The sequence below is a fragment of the Rhinolophus hipposideros genome, assembly GCF_964194185.1.
Source record: "Rhinolophus hipposideros genome assembly, chromosome: 10".
Classification (NCBI taxonomy): Eukaryota; Metazoa; Chordata; class Mammalia; order Chiroptera; family Rhinolophidae; genus Rhinolophus; species Rhinolophus hipposideros.
The window spans coordinates 35351247-35373457 of NC_138056.1; the positions used below are offsets into that span (position 1 = coordinate 35351247).

The 22211-nt window shown below is 52.1% G+C and overlaps 1 protein-coding gene across 5 annotated transcripts in view; it reads left to right on the forward strand.

The window, feature by feature from the left end:
* USH1C (USH1 protein network component harmonin) overlaps positions 1-21624 on the forward strand; it is a 47234-nt gene extending 25610 nt beyond the window's left edge. For 2 of the 5 annotated variants that reach the window (XM_081065082.1, XM_081065081.1), the window contains 9 exons: positions 156-205; positions 9889-10008; positions 11114-11164; positions 13448-13489; positions 13960-14013; positions 14335-14434; positions 17223-17329; positions 18712-18767; positions 21075-21624. In XM_081065082.1, the coding sequence (XP_080921208.1) occupies positions 156-205; positions 9889-10008; positions 11114-11164; positions 13448-13489; positions 13960-14013; positions 14335-14434; positions 17223-17329; positions 18712-18767; positions 21075-21087 (593 nt within the window). In that variant the 3' untranslated portion in view covers positions 21088-21624. Of the gene's footprint in view, positions 1-155; positions 206-4113; positions 4270-5398; positions 5516-6037; positions 6521-9888; positions 10009-11113; positions 11165-13447; positions 13490-13959; positions 14014-14334; positions 14435-17222; positions 17330-18711; positions 18768-21074 lie in introns of all 5 variants that reach the window. The other 3 variants (XM_081065080.1, XM_081065084.1, XM_081065083.1) reach the window with 3 other exon arrangements.
* Positions 21625-22211: the final 587 nt, after the last annotated feature.

Genomic DNA, 22211 nt, shown 5'->3' on the forward strand with positions numbered 1-22211 from the left:
GAGTCAGAGGGTGTGGTTTTGCTGTTGGATCCACCAGTGCTGCTCTTCATCTCACAAAGCTACAAGTTCCTTGGGAGCCAGCTCCTGGCCTCTGCCCTGGATACGCTGGCTGAACTGAACTACGTCTCACTACTTCATTCTCTGTGTTGTTACAGCCTTTGGGTGGTTTTATCGTTATGACGGCAAATTCCCATCCTTCCGGAAGGTAGGACGGGGCTGGGTGCTGTGCTGTTTGCTGCTGAGTTTGCTGTGGGTTTTGGCGTTTTCCAAACAGTGTTTCTTTTCTGGTCAACTCTCAATGGTGTGACCCAGCCTTTTCACTTGCAAGCTGACCGCGTCTGCACCTCTCTGTCAGGCTGACATCAAATGGCAAGGCGCTGTTACAGCGTCATCGTGGGGGGAAAGTGTCCCTGGGGTGAGAACTGCCCAAGCACCATCAGGCACCCACTGGGTCGGCACCTGCCCCAGTGGGCACAGGGGCAGGGACACGACAAGAAGCTTCTGCTTTGTGTCTCTGTCAAGTCAAACCAGAGGCCAAGACCAGAAGCTGAGGTCAGACAGAGTGAAAAATGAGGTTGAGCTTTCATAGTGCAGATTACGAGACCCACTGTGCCAGACAGACTGGCTGCCGAGGCAGGGGTTTGCTGTCTTGAGTTACGACAAAGAGCTACACCAATCATAACTCTCTCCTAGAAATATCTTTACATATGCCCAGGATAATGCAATGTCCTGGTCTCTGGGGCCTTGGATTTTCTCTTTAAATCTTATTACTGTATCTCCAGGCCCCAGAAACCTTTCTCGTCCTTTTGCTTTCTAAATCACTTTAGCATTTGATTATGAAAATGCCACGGTTGATATCTATAGATGGGACATTCAGCATGACTTGATATTTGGAAACCAGGCATCACCATAAATCTGAGTGAACTAATGTAGGTGTCGTCACTCCACCGGCTCTTTCTGGTAGGATGGCAGTCCTGTGGAAACCAAAGCACTGGCAGCAGGGTGACTTTGATGACATGTAACTTCCCCCTGCCTGTCAAATGGGAATATCTGGTGTTCCGGGGACACCTATCCCCTTCTACCAACATGACAGCATTAAAATAAGAGACAGAAGTATAATTTCTGATGGAGGTGAATCTCTTTCCCTAGGAGCACAGACCGTGATGGTATGACATGGAATGAACTAGAACGGTGGCCCTCAGGGGATTCCTTTCCACACCACCGTGGTCTCAGAGAGGACTTGGTCTCGTGAAACCGTCCTTTTGATTTGCAGGCTGACTCTATGGCTTAGCATGCCTTATTGGGTTAGATATCTGATTCTTCTCTACCTACTGTCTCTACTAGACGTCAGCTAGAAAGGACAGCACACACATACACACAGGACTTCACTTGCAAAACTAAGGAAAGCAGATGGATAGGTCACATCCTTTCCAGGCACTACTAACTAGGTAAATGTAGAAGGATTGTGTGTGTGACGCGTCCACACACACATTTCTCATCAGAGATCATGTGGCTTGAAAAGTGCTCTTGTTAAGGAAGTTGACCTGTTTTCCCCTGTTCATTAGTTCAGCCCTTCTGGAAATAGCTGGTAGTTTGGTTTTCATTTCGTTTCCAAGAGAGAGGAAAATTGCTTCTAGGTAGCAGCAAGAACACATCCACCCCATCTGCCTCTCCTCTCAGTCCAGAGCAAAAGGAATATTTGCCATGAATTTAACTGGCAGCTGAAAGGACAACAGAATCATGTCCCTCGTGCTGGCTCTGAAAACCCGTCATCATTTTCTCTAGCGCCACACAAGATGCTGTGTCTCCCTGCAGCTGGGACACCCAGCGTCCCAGTAACGCCAGTGGCTGTCTACAGCCATGGTCATCGATGCACCATTCCCCTTACTTGAAAAGCTAAAGACCCAGTGTCTTCGATTCCTACTCTGGCAATAAGTCCCTCTAGAGTTCAGATCCCCGGCCTATAGCCCGACCAAGTCTCTGCCAGGGCCTAAAAGATTCATGGTTGTGACTAACCCGACTTTCAGGAGCCCACCATCTGGCAGGAAAGCACATTCCTGTGCAACTAAGTCCCCATATGGAGAGGCGGGGTATGAGATCAACGGGCAGTGCTAGGCTGCAGCTTGCCCTTCTGCATCGGTAAGCAGGTGCTGCTTTCTTGGGGATGGCACAGAGACTGTCACCTCTGTCTGCCTGCCCCACCCAAGAGCCCTGGCTCTAAAATCGTAGCACTGCTGGTGTTATGACCATTCCTATCATGGTGGTCCCTGTAGGAGCCATGCCCTTGTTCTAGCAAGCTGCCATCAGGCAGAATATTTCTGGCTCCTCTTCAGGCATTGCTGTCTGAATCTAGAACATGATGGCAGGGATTCCACTTTCCACTGAGCCAAGAGTCTAGTGAACAGGGGAGGCAAGCAACCAAGCAGGACTCTGAAGCAATTAGAACCATGTTCTCAAGTGGCTCATAGACTACTATGGGGGTGGGTCCCCCTCCCCGAGATGGGGGGGCCATCTCCAAAGCACATGACGCATGCACGGAGGTAGGGTTTGTCTTTAGAAGGGGAGGCAGGATGATTCAGTCGTAGGTCAATATTGACCCCTTACGTCCCTCCAACTATGGACGGAGTTGTGTGTCCATTGCTGGGAAACTCAATTCTTCATGCCTGGCCTTGCATGCTGGGATGATTCAGGAATTCTGAGGGGAGGCCCCAGGAAGTCTTGTTGGGGGAGGTGTGAGCTCAGTGAACAGGCAGGTGTCCTCCTTCCCCCAGAAATTCTCCCGGAGGTTGATCTCTCTGCTGTCCCCCCTCTGGAGTGCTAGCTCTGTCCTCCATGCTATGGTGATGGGGCTGGCACACTCTCCTGTCAAGCTTCCATTGCCCCCAGCTCATCTGGACACAGTAGAAAATTTGTGGGACTTCTAAGACTCAGGTCCAAATCTGGGCATCACTACTTACTAGACGTTTGACATTAGGCAAGGGACTTCACCTCTCTGAGCCTTAGCTCTTTCATCAAGAAAGTAGGATAATACGTACAGATGAGATCATCAATGTAATTTCCTTGGCATGTCGGCAGTCCATAAATGTGAATTCTCTTCCTTCCTTACTCCTTGGCTCCCCCGCAACCCCTTGGGAGAAGCAGCCAGGAAAGTAGGCTGTATTGGTCCAATTCCAACAGGAAACATTTTCGCCCTGCACCTCTCTCCCTAAGTCCTCTTGAACCCTGACAGCCAGTGAAAAGCAGTCAGGCCATTCTCTCTCCACACCCTCATCTCCCAGTTTTGTAGTTTTTGACAAGTTCAGAGGCCTAGTTCAGAGGGAATGGTGGAATCTCCAGAATGAAATGGTCTGGAGCTTAAGCATCACGGCAAAATCTTGGCTCTGGGCTCCCAGGTCTGAGGTTGGCTCCCACCTCCTCTCGCTCAGGACAGAGACGATCTCTACAAATGAGGCATGCCACTTCTCCCAGATTTTCTGTAGAATCTCCCCAGATGCATCTATGGTGTCTGAACTGAGATACCTTTCTCTCCAGATAATGGAGAAGGCATGTGCTACTGTGTTTCCCCCCAAAATAAGACCTAACCAAAAAATAAGCCCTAGCATGATTTTTCAGGATGACATCCCCTGAACATAAGCCCTAATGCATCTTTTGGAGCAAAAATTAATATAAGACCCAGTCTTATTTTTGGGGAAACACGGTAGGAAATTAATACAATGCCTCTTATTTATACAGTGTTTTAGTCTTTACAAATCTCTTTTTATAAATGTTATTTCATTGGCCCTGGATGGCAAGCCTGTGGGGCAGGTATTTCTTCCATTTTTGGAGATGAAGTGATTCAGGCCCAGAGAGGTTCAGAAACTTAGCCAACGTCACACAGCTAGTTAATGAACTAGTAAGTCCATTCTGGCTGGCAAAGGGAATGTGTCTCCCACTCTGCAATGGGTGACAGTGGCCTGCCTGTCATAAACCTAAGGCCTAATGCCCAGTGCAGAGGGGCAGAGGTGGGGTGGTTGCCTGGTGTTGTCTGAGGACTGAATGCCCTGTTGCTGTGCTGTGCCAGTGTCCACACTGCCTTGTAACCCTTGTCATATAAAAAATGCCACATCGGCTCAGAAAGTAAAGGAAAAGAAGAAAGCCAAGTACGATGAGAGCTTGCAGGAGTTGAGAAAGAATAAGAAGGAACTGGAGTTTGAGCAAAAGCTTTACAAAGAGAAAGAGGAAATGCTGGAAAAGGAAAAGCAACTGAAGATCAACCGGCTGGCCCAAGAGGTATGTGTCCTGCTCACAGGCCAGCTGAACACCCCGGGACACGGTTTGGTTGTTTCCTACCACAGTCCCAGGTAACCAGCTGCCAGTTGTTCTCCCCAAATGGAGTCCAAGGATGGAATGATCCCTGCCCCTCTCCTTTGTCCAGAGAGTGAGCTCATCCTACCTGCCCAGAGTCATCTGAGACTAGCTTAGATGTATGTTTGGGATTGAGCCTGGCCTCCTTGCTGAGGTATAGATTTGAGGCTAGCCTCTCTGCCTCAACTGTAGGACTTAGATTAGCCCCCATACATTGGGCTAGAAGTTTGAGTCTGTCCCCTCAACCCCCACCCCGCCAGAGTGTGAGCCCAAGGGGAGGCCTCTCCACCCGAGGTGTGGCTATAAGCCTGAGGCTAACCCCATTGTACAGGCAGGGTGTCTGAGGCTACCCCCCAATTAATCAGGCTATGAATCTGAAGCTGCTCCCATCAGCATAGGGTGTGTCTGAGCCTAAACCTCTTCAACCCAGGAATGTATCTAAGGCTGTCCCCTTAGATACATGCCCAAAACCGTCTTCTAGCGTGAGAAATTCCTATTTCCTAGGTGAGCTGGGTGACCTTAACTCCTTAGCTTTCGTAGATATCATTGGTTCTGCTTCTCTTTAATACTTCCATGAACCAAATGCCAAGCTGATTAGATTTAAAAAAAAAAAAACCAGAGAAGTTCTGGAAAATGTGAAGTGCATTAGGTCTTGTCATGAGGAACAAATTGGCTACAAAATAAACAAGGCAGCCAAGAGAGAGGAATAGAGAGTCCAGTTAAATTCTGAGAATGTGCTGGGAGTCTACAAAAGAACAATTCTTGAAGAGCCTCAGGGTTTGTGGAGATGCTGGGGGCCAGCTAATCCCATGCAATGCCTGAGCCCCTTCTCTGATTTTTGCCTACAAGTGGAGTTAGTCAACCCTCTCCCCATTGTTTCTGCCTCCTCTGGGCCCAGGGGAACAAGCTTGGATTTTTGTCTAGACAGCTGACACACCCAACAGTACTCTGGGGGTTTGAAAGATGTGCTTTCGTGCTACTGATTCAAGTGTGCTGCCCACATGTGACTCAGGCTTGCCTTTTGTCCTCTTTTTGTGCTGGCCTTGGGTCCCAGGTGTCTGAGACAGAGCGGGAAGACCTTGAGGAATCGGAAAAGATTCAATATTGGGTGGAAAGGCTCTGTCAGACGCGCCTTGAGCAGATTTCCTCTGCTGATAATGAAATTTCAGAGGTAACAGCGTCCTTCTTTCCACATAGGCCGTCCTGCTGCTTCAGAATGATCTGCCCTGGGGACAGCGGGAGGCCAGCTGGCCACTGTCAAGGGCCACCCCTACCAGCCCACTCCCCCTTCCTCTCTGGAGGAGGGGAACATACCTGTCTTCTGGGCTTATCTCCAGAGAGACCACTAATCCTAGCTCGTCTGAGATGAACCCAGTTAGGCCTGTTGTCCTGGCGAAATTACCGCAAGTGCCCTTTTCACTGTCATGTGTGTTCCAGTTTAAATGATAAATTATATAGTCACCTTACTTATCACCCACATATGGCATAACGTGGGACCCTCTTGCATTTGGGCGTTCACTATTGGCTGCCTGGTATGAGATCAGGTGGCAGAGAAGTGACACCCCCGTGGCTCTGGTTTGAGGGTGGTGGGTCTCCAGCAGTAAGAGAAATAGATTAGAAGACCATTATACTAGATGTATCATGAAGTGGAGCACAAGTCAGGTGATTACAGAACATCCTTACCACCTCCCAGATGACCACAGGGCTCCCACCTCCCCCGCCTTCTGTGTCTCCCCTGGTCCCACCTCTGAGACGCTTCGCCGGCGGGCTGCATCTCCACACCACTGACCTGGATGACATCCCCTTGGACATGTTCTACTATCCTCCCAAGACTGTCTCTGCCTTGCCTGTGATGCCCCATCCTCCTCCCCCCAATCCACCCTCCAAGGTCCCCGCGCCCCCTGTCCTTCCGTCCTCAGGCCATGTGAGTGCCTCATCCTCACCCTGGGTGCAACGCACTCCACCCCCCATTCCCATCCCTCTCCCACCATCTGCTCCCGCCCAAGATGTCACTCCTACCCGCCCACTGCACTCAGCACTGGAAGAGGTGCTGGGCAACCACCCTTTCCGCACTGGGGACCCAGGCAATCCCACAGAGGATTGGGAGGCAAAGAACAGCAGCGGGAAGCCTGCCAACTCCCCCAACCCTGAACGGAACTTCCCACCCACCCCAAAGGTACCACCCCTGTTCTGCCTGCTGTACTGGGAAGCAGGAAAAATGGGCAGGGCTGCTGTTTCCCACGTCCTCCACTGCTCCTGTGAGTGGAGACGGGAAGAAACATCACCCCACCCCATCTTCCAGGAATGAGCTCCCCAACCTGCATGTTGTGGACATCTGCATGTGCATGGTTTCTGCTGATTTTGAAGTGCTCTATTGGATGGAGAATTGCCTGTGATACTTGGGATGAGCTACAGTGTATCGTACTGGTGTTCCTTGTCATCTCTTCCTCTTGGCCAGTATGGATGGCAACATTCAATGTAGTACTGGCAAGACGGTGTTGAATAACCAGAGCTCTGTGTCATGATATTAACCCAGAAAGCCTTGAGTATGGGAAATAAATCCCTAGATTAACAGGGGGGAAACGGGGAGCAGTATTAGACTCTGGAAATGAAATAATAACACTGTCCAGTGCAGTATTAGGACACTGCAGTGCCATTTTCTATGGCCCTAGCCAACTACATTGGCTTGACGTGCAATACCCAGAAATGTCTGGCCGACTTCCAGCTACAGAAAAGATGAAGATGGAGAATTCCTAGAAATCTCCAAATTTACTATTAAAAGACTAGAGATCTTTTTCATGGATGTCAAGCAGCAGAACAGTGATCTTTCTCAAAAAGCCAGATTTCTTATTAATTGTTCTTAATCCAAAGACTATATTGGAAGAGAATATCCCCAAGGAAGACATGGAGCTTCTATTCCACAGAAGGAAGAGCAAAATATTCCTCTTCTCCAGTAGCTGTGGGGCAAGGCTTAAGTCAGAGCTGAAGCAGTTCGTGTTAGCTGAGGGTGGGGGTTGTGTGGGGGGCAGGCAGTAGTACCTGATAGTTTTTATTAATCTCGCTGATGGATCTGAGTTGCTGCCTGAAGAGCAGAAAAAGCATCTCAGAGCATTCAGGAGATGTTGGGGGAAGGGAGGTAAGAGTGAAGAAAGTATCAGATGCAGGTGAGGCTGCAGCTTCCAGCAGCACTGTCCCAGGGGACTCCCTCTGAACCTCTGGTGGAGTCCCGAGCCCTATCCTCTGACAGAGAGAAGGCTGTCTGTTCCAGGGATGTCTTCCCCCAGAGCCCAGCCAGGACCGGGTTTGCAGGGGGCTGAATTAGCCTGGCACAGAGTGTCACATCCTTCTTGGGAGTGGCCCCCACCAAGACGGGTGGCAGCTTTTCCTCAACAAATTTGATTCAAACATCATTGATCAAGCGCCTGCCTTGTGCCCGTCTGTATGAAAGGGAGAGGGGAGTAGTGCTGAAAAGGACACAGAGGAGGGTGACCACCTGTGCTCTCCAGGACTTTGCCATCTGAAGGGTGAGCAGCTGACCCGACAGGATGCAGCGATAATATCAGCACAGCCTAGGTGTTGTGGGGGGGCCTCCTAACCGGCGGTTGAAGGCACCTCTGTAGAGTAAAGGGCTGTCAGAGCTGAGCCTTGAGAGATGGTGATACAAGCAGGCTGGGAGGAAGGGCGTTGCAGGTGCAGGAAGCATGAAGATGGCCAGGAGGGACTGCCTGGGTTTGAATCCTGGCTCAGCCACTGGCTAGATGACTTCAGGCCTGAGTCACTTCATCTGTCTGAGCCTGGGAATGCTAAAACTGGGAATGCTAGTGGCAGCTGTCTCTCATGAGGATCAAATGAGTTAACACATGAACTTATTCTAAGTTCATACTTAGGAGCGTGATAGGCACATAGTAAGTGCTCAGTAGACATTAACTATGAGCAGTGGCAAATCGGGATAGAGGAAAATTAGGGTGAAGCAGCAAACATGAGATGGCACGTAACCTCTGCAAACGTTTGAGTTAGGGCTGAGATTCAAACCAGGACCCAGCTTTCTTGGATTCTTCTAACAACCATGAAGTTCCCACTGTTAGTTCCTGGTCAAAGGGGAGGGGCGGTGAAAAGCTCCCCCCACACGAGGAGCCTATGAAGAGCTGGACCCTAAGTGTCTTAAGCAACATCAAAGCCATGGTTGTTCCTGACGCGAAGGTGGGGGTGGGGTGGGGTGGGCTGCTCTTTTGTAGCTTCGTGCTGCCTGCGTCAGCACTTTGGCCCTGGCACCACCGACACTCCCCAACCTCCATCTCCCTGCATGCTCCTGGTGAATGGTCATCAGGGCTGCAGCAGGAAGTGTGGCTGCTCACACACCTGTCCTGTCAGCCCAGCCACCAGCAGGTCTCAGGTGGTGGCAACAAACACCTATGTCAGCTTGGCACGTATGCCTGCCACATCCGCACCTGCCAGGGAAAGGTTTTCAAGGCTTTACCTGCCCCCAGACACTGTCCTGTGTGCCCGCCATACTATTGAGGCATTCACTTATTCATGCAACATGTGTACTGAGCACTTACTACATGCCAGACGCTATGCTGGGCACTGGAGCACCACCACAAAATGGGCACGCCAGTCCCTGCCCGAGACAGTCTGCTGGGAAGACAGACAAGCAAGCAGGAAACTACCACACTGCCAGAGGGAGACATGGGAACACAAGCGCTGTGATGAGTGGTGGGGATAGAGAGGAAAAGCTCAGGGAATGCTCCTTGAAGGCAATGAAACCCAAGCAAAGACCCAGGCAGGTAACGCAGGAGAAAAGGGTACATGCAAAAAATCTTGAGGCAAGAAAGCTTGGCCCCCATTTAGCCCCCATTTTGGAGGCTAAATTAGGCAGTGTGAGGAAGGTGTGAAAGAGTGAGGGATGAGTCTGTAAAGGAAGGTAGAGAAGCTCATGAAGGACTTTGGAGTCAAGCCAAGGATCTCAGTAGTCAGTGGGGATCCAGAGGGGTCTGGGGTAGGGTTGTGATCCAGTCTGATTTGTCTTGCCCAAGATGATCAAGTGGGTTAGAGCAAAGCAGACAGGGTGCAGGAGCTCTCCTGGATGTGTCTCATACTGGTCCTCACCTCCAGCCTCCAGAGACTCTGCCCACCCACCAGGAACAGCAGATGCTTCATGTGCAGCCTGGGGACCAGAACCATGGCCAGAAGAGAGAACCCTTAGGGAGAGAGGAAACTGGGTGGCATCCAAAGCCACTGAGAAAAATTGAAAAACTATCTTCTGAGTGACCGTGGCTGCTGGTAACCCCATTACCAGACACTGGCTCAAGTCCTTGATTCCTTAGAGCCACCCAATAGTTTATATGACCTCAGAGCACACTATGGCCATTGGATTTCTCATCTCTCTGCTGCAGATCACACCCATAGGACCTCTGGCATGGTGAATGGACCAGGCTGGCTCAGCATGTGCATGGTGTGAATTTGCATGCGTGGCAGAGTGCCATGGTTGGCCTGGACCACCCCGCCATGAACTCACATGGCTCTCTATTAAACTAACCCCTGTAGCCATTTTGCCCAAGCCCACAGCCTCCACGAGGCCCTGGCGTGTCCACCATCTCCAAGCCTGTCATGGTCCAGCAGGAGCCCAGCTTCATCTACAGGACACCTGTGAAATCCGAGGTCCTGGTAAGCTCCTCAGGGCCCCTCCAGTGCATCTCCAGAGGAGCAGACCAGGGCTGTCTCCCCTCGGTTCTGCTGGAGGGGGAGTGAGGTGGGTGGGATACAAACTCGCATCAGGTGCCATATCCGAACCTTCTCATTGGTCAAGAGATGAATGCACCTGGGTGTAAGCAGTTGTTGACACAACCAGTGAGATTCCTGTTCCTCACTTGACCAAACAGGCTGGTGCTCCATCTAGAAGTAATGAAAATAACAGCTCAGCCTTATGAGCCTTATGAGCCTTATGAGCCTTATGAGCCTGCCACTTAGTTCTCACAACAATCCAGTGAGGTGGATGGTACCTGCTGTTATCCCTTTGTCACATTTGAGAAAACCGAGGCTTAGAGAGGTTAAGTCAGTTGCCCAAGGCAAAGCCAGGACTTACTACTTACTCCAGAGTTTTTCAGACTCCAAAGCCCAGACTCTTACCTATGTTGCCATCTTACCAAAACCTACAGCAATTCCAGTTGCCCTACGGCCTGTGGCATGGCGTGGAATACCCTCAAGTGGGCAGTCGGCCAAAGCAGATTGACTCCGTTTTTTCATTTCACATCTCCCTCCTCACTGGGACAGGGAGTGCCGGGTCCTGGGAGAGTGGGGAGGGTCTGCCCACCCTCAGTCACTTGCAGCTGAGAAGCTGGGACTCAAGTACCACCCCCTTCCAGGGGCACCAGCCACCCATAGTGGGAAGAGTCATGCCAGAATTCTTATTCTCCTTTCCAGGAAACCCTATCCAAATGTCAGGGCAGCGCAGCTCCGATACTTATTTTGAGCTTTAGCTGTCCTGTCAGCTCCCAAAGGGTAAAGTTCACGCTCCTGTGACAGGTGGCTGATGTATCCATATCGTATTCTCGGGCCAATGACAAGCGGTGGTGTCTGCTTGACTAGAACTGGGTAGCTGCTGCGTCTGGGGACCTGGAGTGGGCCAGAACTAAATCAGGCTGTGTCTGTTTGGGGAGAAATGTTGGCAGGGCAGCCCCAGGCTGGCAGGCCCAGGGCCTGGCATCAGGGGCAGACGAAACCTATTGGTAACGTCCTGTGTGGAACTTTGTGTGTGTTTTTTTTCTGGCAGCCACAGGAGATGTTGAAGAGGATGGTGGTTTATCAGACAACGTTCAGACACGTAAAATGATACCCACTGTGTGTCGTGATCCTCCCTGCCACTCCTGGTGCCTCCCACTCTTTCTGCTCTGGGAGCGCTGGCCGGCTCTGAGGTGGCCCCAAGTGCCATCTGCTGGAAGCCTCAGGCCAGAGCTCTGTCCTCATTGCCTCAGCCAGGGATGGGGGAGGATCTCGTATCAGGTGTGGGCCTGGGGCTTGTTAGACTCTATGCCTGAGCTGAGAAAGCAGCAGGGTCCCTGGAGGCTCTGCCCTTTTGCTGCTGTTTGTTCAAAGAGAAGCACAGTTTCACCGAATCCCACCCGGCACCAAGCCAGCATCGGGGAGGACGTGGTAGCCCCGGTCCTTTATCTGCTGGAGGCACTCCTGTGGACGGGGCCTTAGACATCCTTGCTGGTACAGGAGTGGTACCAGGCAGGCAGCCCCCTATCCTGCCCGTTTCCTGGGGCTTACATCAACATCCAGTCATTGGATTGGGTGTCTCACCACCCATGAAAGAGACCCCGAAATGGAGGGAGACCTTGCAGTCAACCTCCTCATGGATAACCCCCACCCCCGCCACCCACCTGACCACAGGCTGATTTGACTACAGGCAGAGAGCAAAGGGGAGGTGTCAGCTGTATAGGGAGACATGGTGTCTGCAAAGGAGGCTGCTCCCAGCCCAGGACTGAGTCGTGCGTGACAAGTGACATCTAACACTTGGAACGTGTGCTGTACCAAGCACTGTTTCTAAATATATGCATTCACTCATTTAATCTTTACAGTAACCTAGGAGTTAAGTGCTATTATTATCCTGTTTAGTACATGAGAAAGTGAAGCAGAGAGATTAGGAAATGTGCCCATGATGCCGAGCTAGTGTCAGACCCCAGATTTTAATCCAGGAGGTCAGGCTCCTAAATGTTATACCATCCTGCCTCTCAAACTACAGCGATTATAACATAGACATTTAAGAGCCTTGTTATTTAGAGCATAAATGGGTCTCAAAGGGAGAGGCAGGAAGATGAGAGGTCCAAAGGCCCAGCTTGGGAGTCAAACCCTTGCTCCACTATCCACAGACTGGGTGACCTTCGGCATAACTGCCACCTCCCTGGGCCTCAGTTTCTCCATCTGTTGGGTGAAGGGTTGGGTTCCCTCTTCAAGGGCTGACCAGGTAGTGGCTTATACATCTCTGATCTGAATTCACATGAGATACAAGTACTTGCCATCTGGACCAACCCTGAGAGTGGATTCTCAAGTGGAGAGGAGAGGAGGAGGCTTATAGCCAGCACTGCCCAGTTTTTTAGAAGAAATAGCCGAGGGCAGGCTGAGTGAAAGAGCATTAACTCCACATAGTCAGCTAAATAACCGCTCTTGCCCATGGATTTGCTACATCCTTTCCTCTCCTGTCCTGATACCTAGACTAACCTGGGGGTGGCTTCAGAGCTGCGCCACACTCCAGACCACCAGGCTTCTTGGGGTTGAGCCTGAGCAATGAAGACTAGTGAGGAAGGAGGGCAGGCAGATGCCCAGGGATCCATCTGCTGATATTTGGCCCTCATCTGTGCCCAGAGCTTGGTTTGCTGCGTGCTGGGCATAGGGGGGGCTGTGACCGCCCCATGATGCTGATCACAGCCCCAGGAGACACTTGGTGTGTCCTGGGGAACTGGGTGCTGGGGGCAGCTCCACTCAGTCCAGCAAGGCCTCTCCTTCACTCCCACCTCCCGTGGGGACTAACCAAGACTTTGCTCCCCTTGGGGACCCCGGGCTCCAGCACTCTCTGTGTGACTCCTGGGAAGGTGGTGTGTTCTAGCTCTTCCCCTGTCTGCCTTCTCATTATCTTATTTCTACGTCTTGAGGATATTGTTTCCACAGCCCCCACCAAACCAGACCCCCTAAGCTGTGTGTCCGCCCTCCTCCCCCCAGGGCTAAGGCTCTGGGGAGGCCTCTTGCCTTCCAATTAAGCATTACATTAGGAACAATGCTGAGCTCAGGCCCCTGCCTCTCCTCATGATGCCTGATGTCCCTTTGCCCCACCCACCATCATCCTGTGGCTGTATTCCCCAGGAGGAGCAACCTCTTGAGCAGTGTTGGTTCTTCTTTAGGGTCAGAGAACTGGGTGGAGAAACGCTGGGCTGTTGGCGCTGCCGGCCTCCTCCCTGCATCCCCCATCCAGGCCACATCTGACTGTCCCCCTCTTTCCCCTGCCTCTGACCCATTTACTGTTGTCTTCCTCTGCCCTAAGCTTGTTTTCTACAGTGACCCTCAAGGGCATCTGCTCTGTCACCCTAACACCCTCTTTTGCTTCCAGGATTTCCGGAAATATGAGGAAGGCTTTGACCCCTACTCCATGGTAAGAGAGAACTCTCCTACCCTGGGGAGTAACCCCAGGAGTGGGGGTAGGGGGTTATATTATACTTGGTGGTGATGCATTCAGTGCCCTGGGGGTCCCAGAGTGAAGTGGGGCACGTGGCCCAACCGTGTAAAGCGTATGGCTGGGGGGGGTGTGGTTTATGACCGGTAAACTTACTGAGCACTAACTACAGGCCAGACACTGTGCTGTGTATTCACAAGGCGCACTCTCACCAGTTTCACAATTCTGCCAAGAAGAATGGATCTGGGCTCTGTGTGGTCCCCTGAGTGTTTGTGTCCTTCCACGTATCCTCTAGTTAAAGACTGACAAGGAGAGGGCTGGGAACGTTCCCCTTATTCATGTCCTCCGTGGGGCCCAATGTCCCACAGGGGCCTGGATTCCCCTCTAACCCCTGCCCCACCCCCAGCCTTCCGGTGGACTCAAAGCTCCCCACTGTCTTTTCCCTCTAGTTCACCCCAGAGCAGATCATAGGGAAGGACGTCCGGCTCCTGCGCATTAAGAAGGTACGTGGGCACATGGAGGTTGGGTAGCCACCATCCTTCTCTGGCCCTGCACCTTCTCCTTCTCTTAAAATGACTCATGGGAGACCCCTCAGATCCCCACTATCCCTCGTCTCGCCCCCTGAAAATGCCCCCTCCTGGGGGGGGAATCCCATGCCCGGGCCCCACTTGGCATCCATGCCTCATTTTCTCCCCTCCAGCTCTGTGGTTGGCCCCATGGCTTCTCCTGTCCCCTCTGTGGCCCTGTCAAGAGGCTCCTTGGTGCCCATGGGCCCATAGGCTGCTGTTTGCTTGGCTCCCTAAAACTTGTTTCCCTCTAACCAGGAGGGAGCCTTAGACCTGGCCCTAGAAGGCGGCGTGGACTCCCCGATCGGCAAGGTGGTCGTCTCTGCTGTATATGAGGGGGGAGCGGCTGAGCGGCATGGTGAGTGGGGACAGCAGGGCCCCAATTTGGGGATGGTGCAATGGTGATACAGGTCTCTCCAAGAAAACCGACAGCAGCCCCTATGGACGGGGCCAACAGTTGCTCGAGAATGCCCCCCTACATGTATGCATCCATCCATCTACCCCACCCAGTCCCACACGTTGTCTGCGTGCGTGCAATGGTGCCAGCACCTATGGGTGGGTACACAGCCACTCCCGACAGCAGCCTGCCCTCCAGGGGCTCCCTTTCCTGTGGTGAAAATATACCCAGAATTGCTAGGTACTGGCAAGAACAGTGTGGTCTGCTAAGGCTCAAAGAGCTGTAAGGGGGCGGAGGGAAGCTGTGGAACTCTGAGGGGCCCCTACCCCACCAAGGGAAAGGGGGCTGTCGGGAAGCCTCCCTAGAAGGGTGATTCCGGAGCTGAGCCTCAAAAGAGAAGCCGATATTACCTTTGTGAAGGTGGGAAAGAGCTTTCCAGAATGAGGGGATAGCACATATAAAGGCAACAGAAAAACTATCAAAATCTTACCCGTCCTTTTAACAAGGATGAGTCTGTCAAGAATTAACCCTGTGCCAGATGCTACTCTAAGTGCCTGTGTCTAACATGTAGACATGTCGTTCATGTGTGTGAACTCCTTTCATCCTGTAACGACCCCAAGAGTAGGTGCTATGATTGTTCTCATTTTACAGCCAGTCAGCAGTGGAGGCAGCGCTTGAACCCAAGCACTTTGGTCATTTGGCTATGCCGCCCAGCAGAAGTGCCACGTCTGCCTGGGCCTTGCACTGTCTCGCCCCCTCCCAGAGGGGCAGGGTGCCCCCCTCACACCTTGTGTCTGTCTTGTGGCATGATCTTCTTGCTTTGCCTTTATCCCCTCATCAACAAAAACACCTTCTGCTGATGAGTGAAGCCTCTGAGGACCCCGGGCCAGACTCTTGCCTCAAACTATCAACCCATTCACTGTCATACGGTACCTGGGACTCCACCATTAATGATCGCGGCTTCCAAGTCCAGGAGGCTATTCAGTATTCCCAAGTCCTTTGTGGAAGCATAGGTGCCCTCAGAGGAGGAGCCCAGGCACCTCACCTTTCTGAGCCAGAGCGGGGAATCCTGTGCTCTGATCCCTTCTGGGCAGTGCCAGGCTGGAGTCAGGCTCTCCCGCAAGCCCGAGGTGGTAGAACAGAGGGTGGGTAAGGGCCTGAGGCAGGAGATGGAGTGATGGATGGCCTCAGCGACTTCAGGCTGAAGTCATCACACTTCACTGCCACACTCTGAACCTACATTTCAGCTATAGGAAGGGGGCCTGCTCAGCTAGTCAGCTGCCATAGCCCACCACTACCCACCCGGCCCACCCCCTGCTGCTCTGTCCTATTTCTGTGCCACTGGAGGGTAGAAACGACAATTGGCCCTGGGAGGCCACCTGTCTGCTATGTCTAGCAGGTAAAGAAGACCAGGACGAATGCCTGACTTTTCCTGACCTCTCCCGCCCTCCCCGCCCCCCCCCCCCCCCCCGCGCTTATAAAGCCATAGCCCAACCACTGTCTTATTGCTCCTGAGGCTCTATCTTGGGTTTGTACAAAATAAAAGTCACCTCTTCCCAGGCCCACTATCCAGAGGAAACCTCGCTACAGCTTGGCCCACACCGCTTTGGACATACAAGCAGCTGGTGAAAGTTTCCCTGGGAGCACATGGGTTATAAGCCACCACAGCTGCCATCTTCAGTAACACACATCACATTCCCATGGGCCATCATGCCCACAAAGCTATTTCAACAAACCCAAAGAGTGTGCTGTGGACACCAGGAATAGAAGAAATTCCTCAAAAAAAGAAAAAGGAAAAAAAAAGGTTCTGAAGTCGAAGATGTATAGGAAACCATTGACCATCTATCTACTTCTTGGAGAGCCACATACATATTAGCATATTCAATGTCCTGACAAGTCTTGCAGTGAGTAACTGTTTAGCTTATAACTGAATTCTTCCCAAATTTATTAGATCATAGGTCATCTTACCAAGGAACACCTTCAACATCATTCATTTATTCAACACATATCTATTGAATTCCTATGTTGCGGTGGGCATTGTGTTAAGTGCAAGGGATAGAACCTTGAGCCAAAAAGATAATTCTTGCCCTCATGGAGCCAACAGTCTGGTCAAAGAGACCGTCAGTCAACAAACAGCTATGTGATTCCAAATTGTGAAAAATGCTATGAAGGGAAAGACCAGAATACTATGAAAGGATAAAAGGAAAAACGATCTACTTTAGAATGAGTGGGGGTCAGAGAAGACCTCTCTGCAGAGGAGACATTTCATCTCAGACCTAGAAGAGAAGAAAGAGAGATGGGACAAGTATTCCAGATGGAACAACATGTGAAGCTCTGAGGCAGGAAAGAGCTCAGCATGCTCAGTGACCAGAAGCAGACCAGCAGGGCTGGAGCACAGAGAGAGAGGGCTCACAGAACGAGCTCGTGTTTCTAGTAACCTCACTGGGAATGCAGGTCTGCCTCCCTCTGCAATAGCAGAAGACCATAGAAAAGCTGGGGTGGCAAAGAATCATCACTGGGGTCCCTATTCTATTGAGTGGGATGAGCGTGTGTGGCTGGTATGGGAAGGAAGTATCCTTTGAGTAACCTGGTGGATTGTTTCCCTTTGTGCTTTCTGAGCCCATGGGAGCTTTCAGAATCCAGGAGTTAGGCTTCTTCTGTGGCCCTACAATGACTTCCTTTGCCGAGCCCTGGGCTAGGCACTTGTCACATACAGCCCAGTTCGCCAATCAGCCTCATCTCCTTGCAGGTGGCATTGTGAAAGGGGACGAGGTCATGGCGATCAATGGCAAGATTGTGACAGACTATACCCTGGCTGAGGCTGAGGCCCTCCTGCAGAAGGCCTGGAATCAGGGGGTAAGAGTGAACGCCCTTCCTGTCTCCCTCCCTTGCCTGCCTGCCTCAGACTCTGGCCTCTTTGCCAGGCCTTACAGTCGGGGTGCCCCATCCCAGGGCGGGTATTCATGGTCCAGGAAACTCTTGGGTGACACCCACATACCCCATCCAGCCAATGGTCTCAAGCTGACAAGATGGGATTCAGAAAAATAAATTCACATCCCGATCTTGAATCAAAAAAGCAAGTGAGACAAATACAGACTCCAGAAGGCCAGGTGTGGCAACCCACCCAAGAAAAAGACTTAAGGTCTTCTCTAAGTGTGCACTGCCTAGGAATCAAGAGAGTTCTTGGGGTATTAGAAAGTGTTAACAGAAGTAAAGGGCCCAGAATGGAGGAGGGGCTAGTGGTAGTCTGTTCTGTGCTTCTTACACACCCACCTGGGTCATGGCCACCACATAACGGTCTCCCAGGCTGTGCACTGCACAATTCGAGGGGGTGTCCTCCTACCGACTACAGTGTGAATGGTGCCTGCTCATGTTGTGCAATGCACAACCTGTGCAACTGTATGCAGGCAGCCGAGTCTGAGGTATTAAGTTCAGTGCCGAGGAAGCTGACCAGATGGGACTGGGACCCCCATGAAGGGATGTGGACAAGAGAAGACTTACGGGTAACATGATGACTGTCTTTGATTATCTGAAGGGTTGCAATAGAGTGGAGGGAGCAGAAGTATTCTCTGTGGTTCTTAAGGGCAGAACTGGATTGGATGGAGGGAGGTACTGGGAAGAGATTTCAGTTCAGTATTAGGAGCTATTGAATGGTAGAGGGAGGGGCCCAGTGGTGGTTCACATAGTTTTTATTGGTTACACCCAAGCCAAAGAGGACAATGATGGATAAGCCAAGGATGGCAGTGACACCATTGAAGGGATTCATGTGTTAGGATCAGAAAGCTAGGCCTGAAATCCCCCAATTGTCTGTGCATCAGAAGGACCCAGGGAGTTTGTTAAAAAATACTGTTTCCCAGGACCTACCCCAGATTTCCAGGGGCCAAGTCTGAGTCTAGAGTTTTAAGAAATTCTTCCAAAGTGATTCTGAGGTTGCTGCCTGTCCCTGGTCCACAGATCAGCATTTGGGAACTTAGTGTCATTCAAGGGCCTAGAAGCCCTGACCTCTATGGTTCTGAAGCTTCAAAGACTGGAAGGTTCCCCACACCCTGGGACTGCACAGTGAAGTCCATCCCTACCAGGAGGTCCTCCAGCCCCACCTGGGCCCACTTTCCCATGGGCAAAAGGCCTTAGCCAGCAGATCCCGGGCTATGGTGCCCAGGAATGGGGATGGAGTATCAGGGTAAGACCCGTCACCGACCCCTGCGCATGCCCCAGACTCACACACCCTCTCCCCACAGGACTGGATCGAACTTGTTGTTGCTGTCTGTCCCCCCAAGGACTATGATGATGAACTGTAAGTGTGTTCGGAAGACTGGCCTGCGACCTCCTCTTTCTCTTCCCCCTTCTCCTCCAGAGTTTTGGCCACCTTCTCCCAGACACCCTGCACCCCCCCACTCCTGGCCCCCATCCAGCCTGAAGGAATGACCCAAGCACACAACTTGTAGTAGTACTTGCTCCTAGAAAGCTCCTGGGCTAGAGAAAGCCTAGAACTAAGTCACTGTCCTCAAGCATCGTCACAGCTGTCACCAAGACTCTCTTGTCCAAATTCTTCTTTACACACGAAAAGCTGAGGCCCAGAGAGGTGAAGGTGTCAGACCCAGTAAAGGAAGAAGTCAGGACAAGGCCTCAAGACTTCTGCTTCCCCACTCAGAACTTCATCCTTTGCACCCGAATCCGCTAGTTTAAAGAGTCCTGTGTCTTTTGCTCTCTGGAAGGTCTTCCTGATAGGTAATCACATTCCCTCTTGTGAGTCTCTAAGCGGCCAGGACCACAGGCTTTGGTCCCACCTGCAGGATCTCCAAGGAGCCTTGGCCCAGTCTCCTTTCTCTGTGTTTCCCTACATGTCTCTCTCTATATAGACATCTGTTTCATTCCTGTCTCTGTATCTGTTTGGGTCTGTTTATCTCATTCTCTGTCTTTCTCTCTGCTCTTTTCCCCCACCTACCATCTGCTCTTCTCTTTCCCCTACGTCCTTCTTCCCTTTATCACCTTCCCTCTTCTTTCTTACCCCCTCCTTTTCTTGCTTCTCTCTATCCCGTGCTCTGAGTCCCCAATTCGCGTTTTTGTCATTCTACATCCATTTTTCTCTCTCTGTCTCTCTCTCTGCCTCTGTGGTGTCTGGCCTCCATTCTTATCTCATCATATCACCTCCCTACCCCTCTGCTTGCCTGTCATGGCTCTGCTTGCTTGCTCCCACTACGCAGCAGAGGCTGAGTTCTGTGCATGTCTTAGAGAAATCCAGGTCTTATAGCAACTAATTCTGGAACCCATTGCGTAGGCAGGAGCCATGTGAAGGCATAGGTCCAGTGGAGCTCTGCCTGGGAATAACCGAGCCCTGTTTTGAGTTTCCTGCTCTGCTCTGTGTATGTAGCTTTTCTCTTCCCTCCTCTGCAGCCGAAAGCCCCCAGCCAGTCCAAAAGCTCCTTGAAGACCGTGCTCCCGTGCATAGACACGGGTTCCTCCTGCAGCTGGAGCCCGGCAGCCCCCCATGGTGAATAGGCAGGCGGGCTGCAGGGCCCCGTCTGTCCATGTTGTGTGTCGTGGCCGTCTGCTGCCCATGCTGTCGGCAGGTTCTTTGGACTGGTGTCTGGAGGGGCGCACGAGGCACCATCCCTGAAGCGCCGCCTGGCCCCTCTGCTGGCCACACTGTCAGACTGAAAGGCCCTCCCACTCAGGGAGCCAAGCAAAGCCCAGTTTGTAGCAGGCTTGGGACTGGGCATCCTGACTCACCACAGCCCTTGGGACCTGTCATAGGTCTCATGCAGCACCCAAATGAGCAGGATGGAGCAGTGAGTACCATGCTCTGCTGGGCACCGACAGTGCCCCAAACAGGCACAATGGGAGCACAACCTGCATTTCCCCTTCCCTAGGGGTGCCGCCTTCTAGAAGCCCTGCTTCACAAGGCCCCATGCTTGGGCAGAGCCAGGGCACTTAAGAGGTGATTCGGGCTGGTCCAAAGAACCAGGGTTGGCCTACTGGGATTGTTCACGTCCTGCTGTGACCTGTTGTGGCCTGAGCACTGCTCAGATCAAACTGTCCTCTCTGCCTTCTCTCTCCCGTGGCTCCAGATTCTTATCTGTGGGACACCGTGGCGCCCGGCTTTGGGATGTGTTTCCCATCCTGTGACAGGGCTGTGTCCGTGGACAGAGCCGGCAGGTGGTGTTTGGTGTGGTCTAAGGCCCACAGCTGGCAGCATCTGGGGCAGACCCAAGCCTAGACTTCCTGAAGTGCCTGTTACAAGTTTCCCAAAACATTAGGGCCTCATGCTCCCAAGACAGTTGGCCGCTATGCCATGGCTCCTGGGATGGCCTCAGTGGCCCTATGTTTTCTGTCACTTGTCATCTGCTCTTTGTGAGAGACCCCAGCCCCTCTGCCTTCGGGTCCCCGTCTAGCTCATCCCAGGGGTCCCTCGCTTTCTCCCTGGCGTCCTGTGTGCTGTGGCTAGTATGTAGCTGCTGGGGGCCTGCACCGAGAGGGGCCTCCGGAGGGTGACAGGGCCTTGTGCCACTGGGGGGATGCTCCCTGCTGTCAGGCCCTGCCGTGGGCTGAGTGTGCACCCACAAGGCCTGCACCCTCCTGGTCTATTTCCTCCTCCCCACAGGACCTTCTTCTGAAGTGCAGAAGGAGAAACCAAATTCACCCCTAGAAGCCAGTGAGCTCTGGACCCCCCCTCCTGAAGACAAAGCCTGGAAGCAGCCTTGAGAGACTCTAGCCCGCAGGCACCCTAGAAAGCCACAGCCAGGACGCAGAGATTTCGGACTCCCATTGGCCCTGAGGTCGGGCTGCATAAGGGACACCTCGGGCCACTCCTCTGAAGGACAACATGGGGAGGGAGCCGCCGACCATCCTGAAGCAGGTCCCTGGAATCCAGACTCTCATGTCTTCCTTCTGACCCTGTGAATTTGGTCTCTCCCAGCGCTGGGAGACTCTGCCCTTGAAATCTAATAGGATCTGACTCTTGGGTCTCTCTTTCCATCCCTCTCCTCTCTCTCCTGCTATCATAGCTATTAAGATTGCTACCACAAACCTTACTCTGAACTCATTAATAAAAGAAAACGATTTCCAGCTTACGGGAATAAGTGTGGATGTGGGCAGTAGATTCAAGACTGTCAAATAAAAAACCATAAGGTTTTGGCTCCTATTCAAGAGTGAAAAAAGAACCCAGTGCTGTGATATGGGTCTAACATGAAGGACGTGACGAAATGGCCAGGGGCTGGCTTGGAACAGGGGGCTGGGGCAGCAAGAGATGGGCTGAGCTCGGCTTCAATGTCTTCTCGGCAGAAAGATGGCAGGGAATGAAACCTGCATGGTAGGAACTTGGCTCCATTCCAGAAAATGTAACTGAAGGTAGCTGAAGGCAAGAGCTCCAGAGCTCACCTCAAGGGGTGGGGTGCCCCAGCTTCTCTCAAGGACAGCACAGCCACAGCTGCTTCTCCAGAGGTCCCCAAAACAGGATATGAGTGAGGGAGGTGCAGGGGGTCCACTCTGTCCATGAAATTAAATCCAGCAGAACTTCATGGAAGGAGGCAAGGGTTTGAGTCAGGAGGGTGGAACTCCAAGGGGCTGGCAGAAGGTAAGTGGAGGCTCTCCTGGTTACAGGGCCAAGAGACATTCTCAGGCTGGCTTCGGGGAAGAGAGTGGAATCATGTCAGTATAGGCACTGGATGGAAATCCAAGCCAAGAGGTCCCTAGGCCTCCTGTGAATTGGATGGAAGGGGGTTCTGATTTAAAGTGTCTT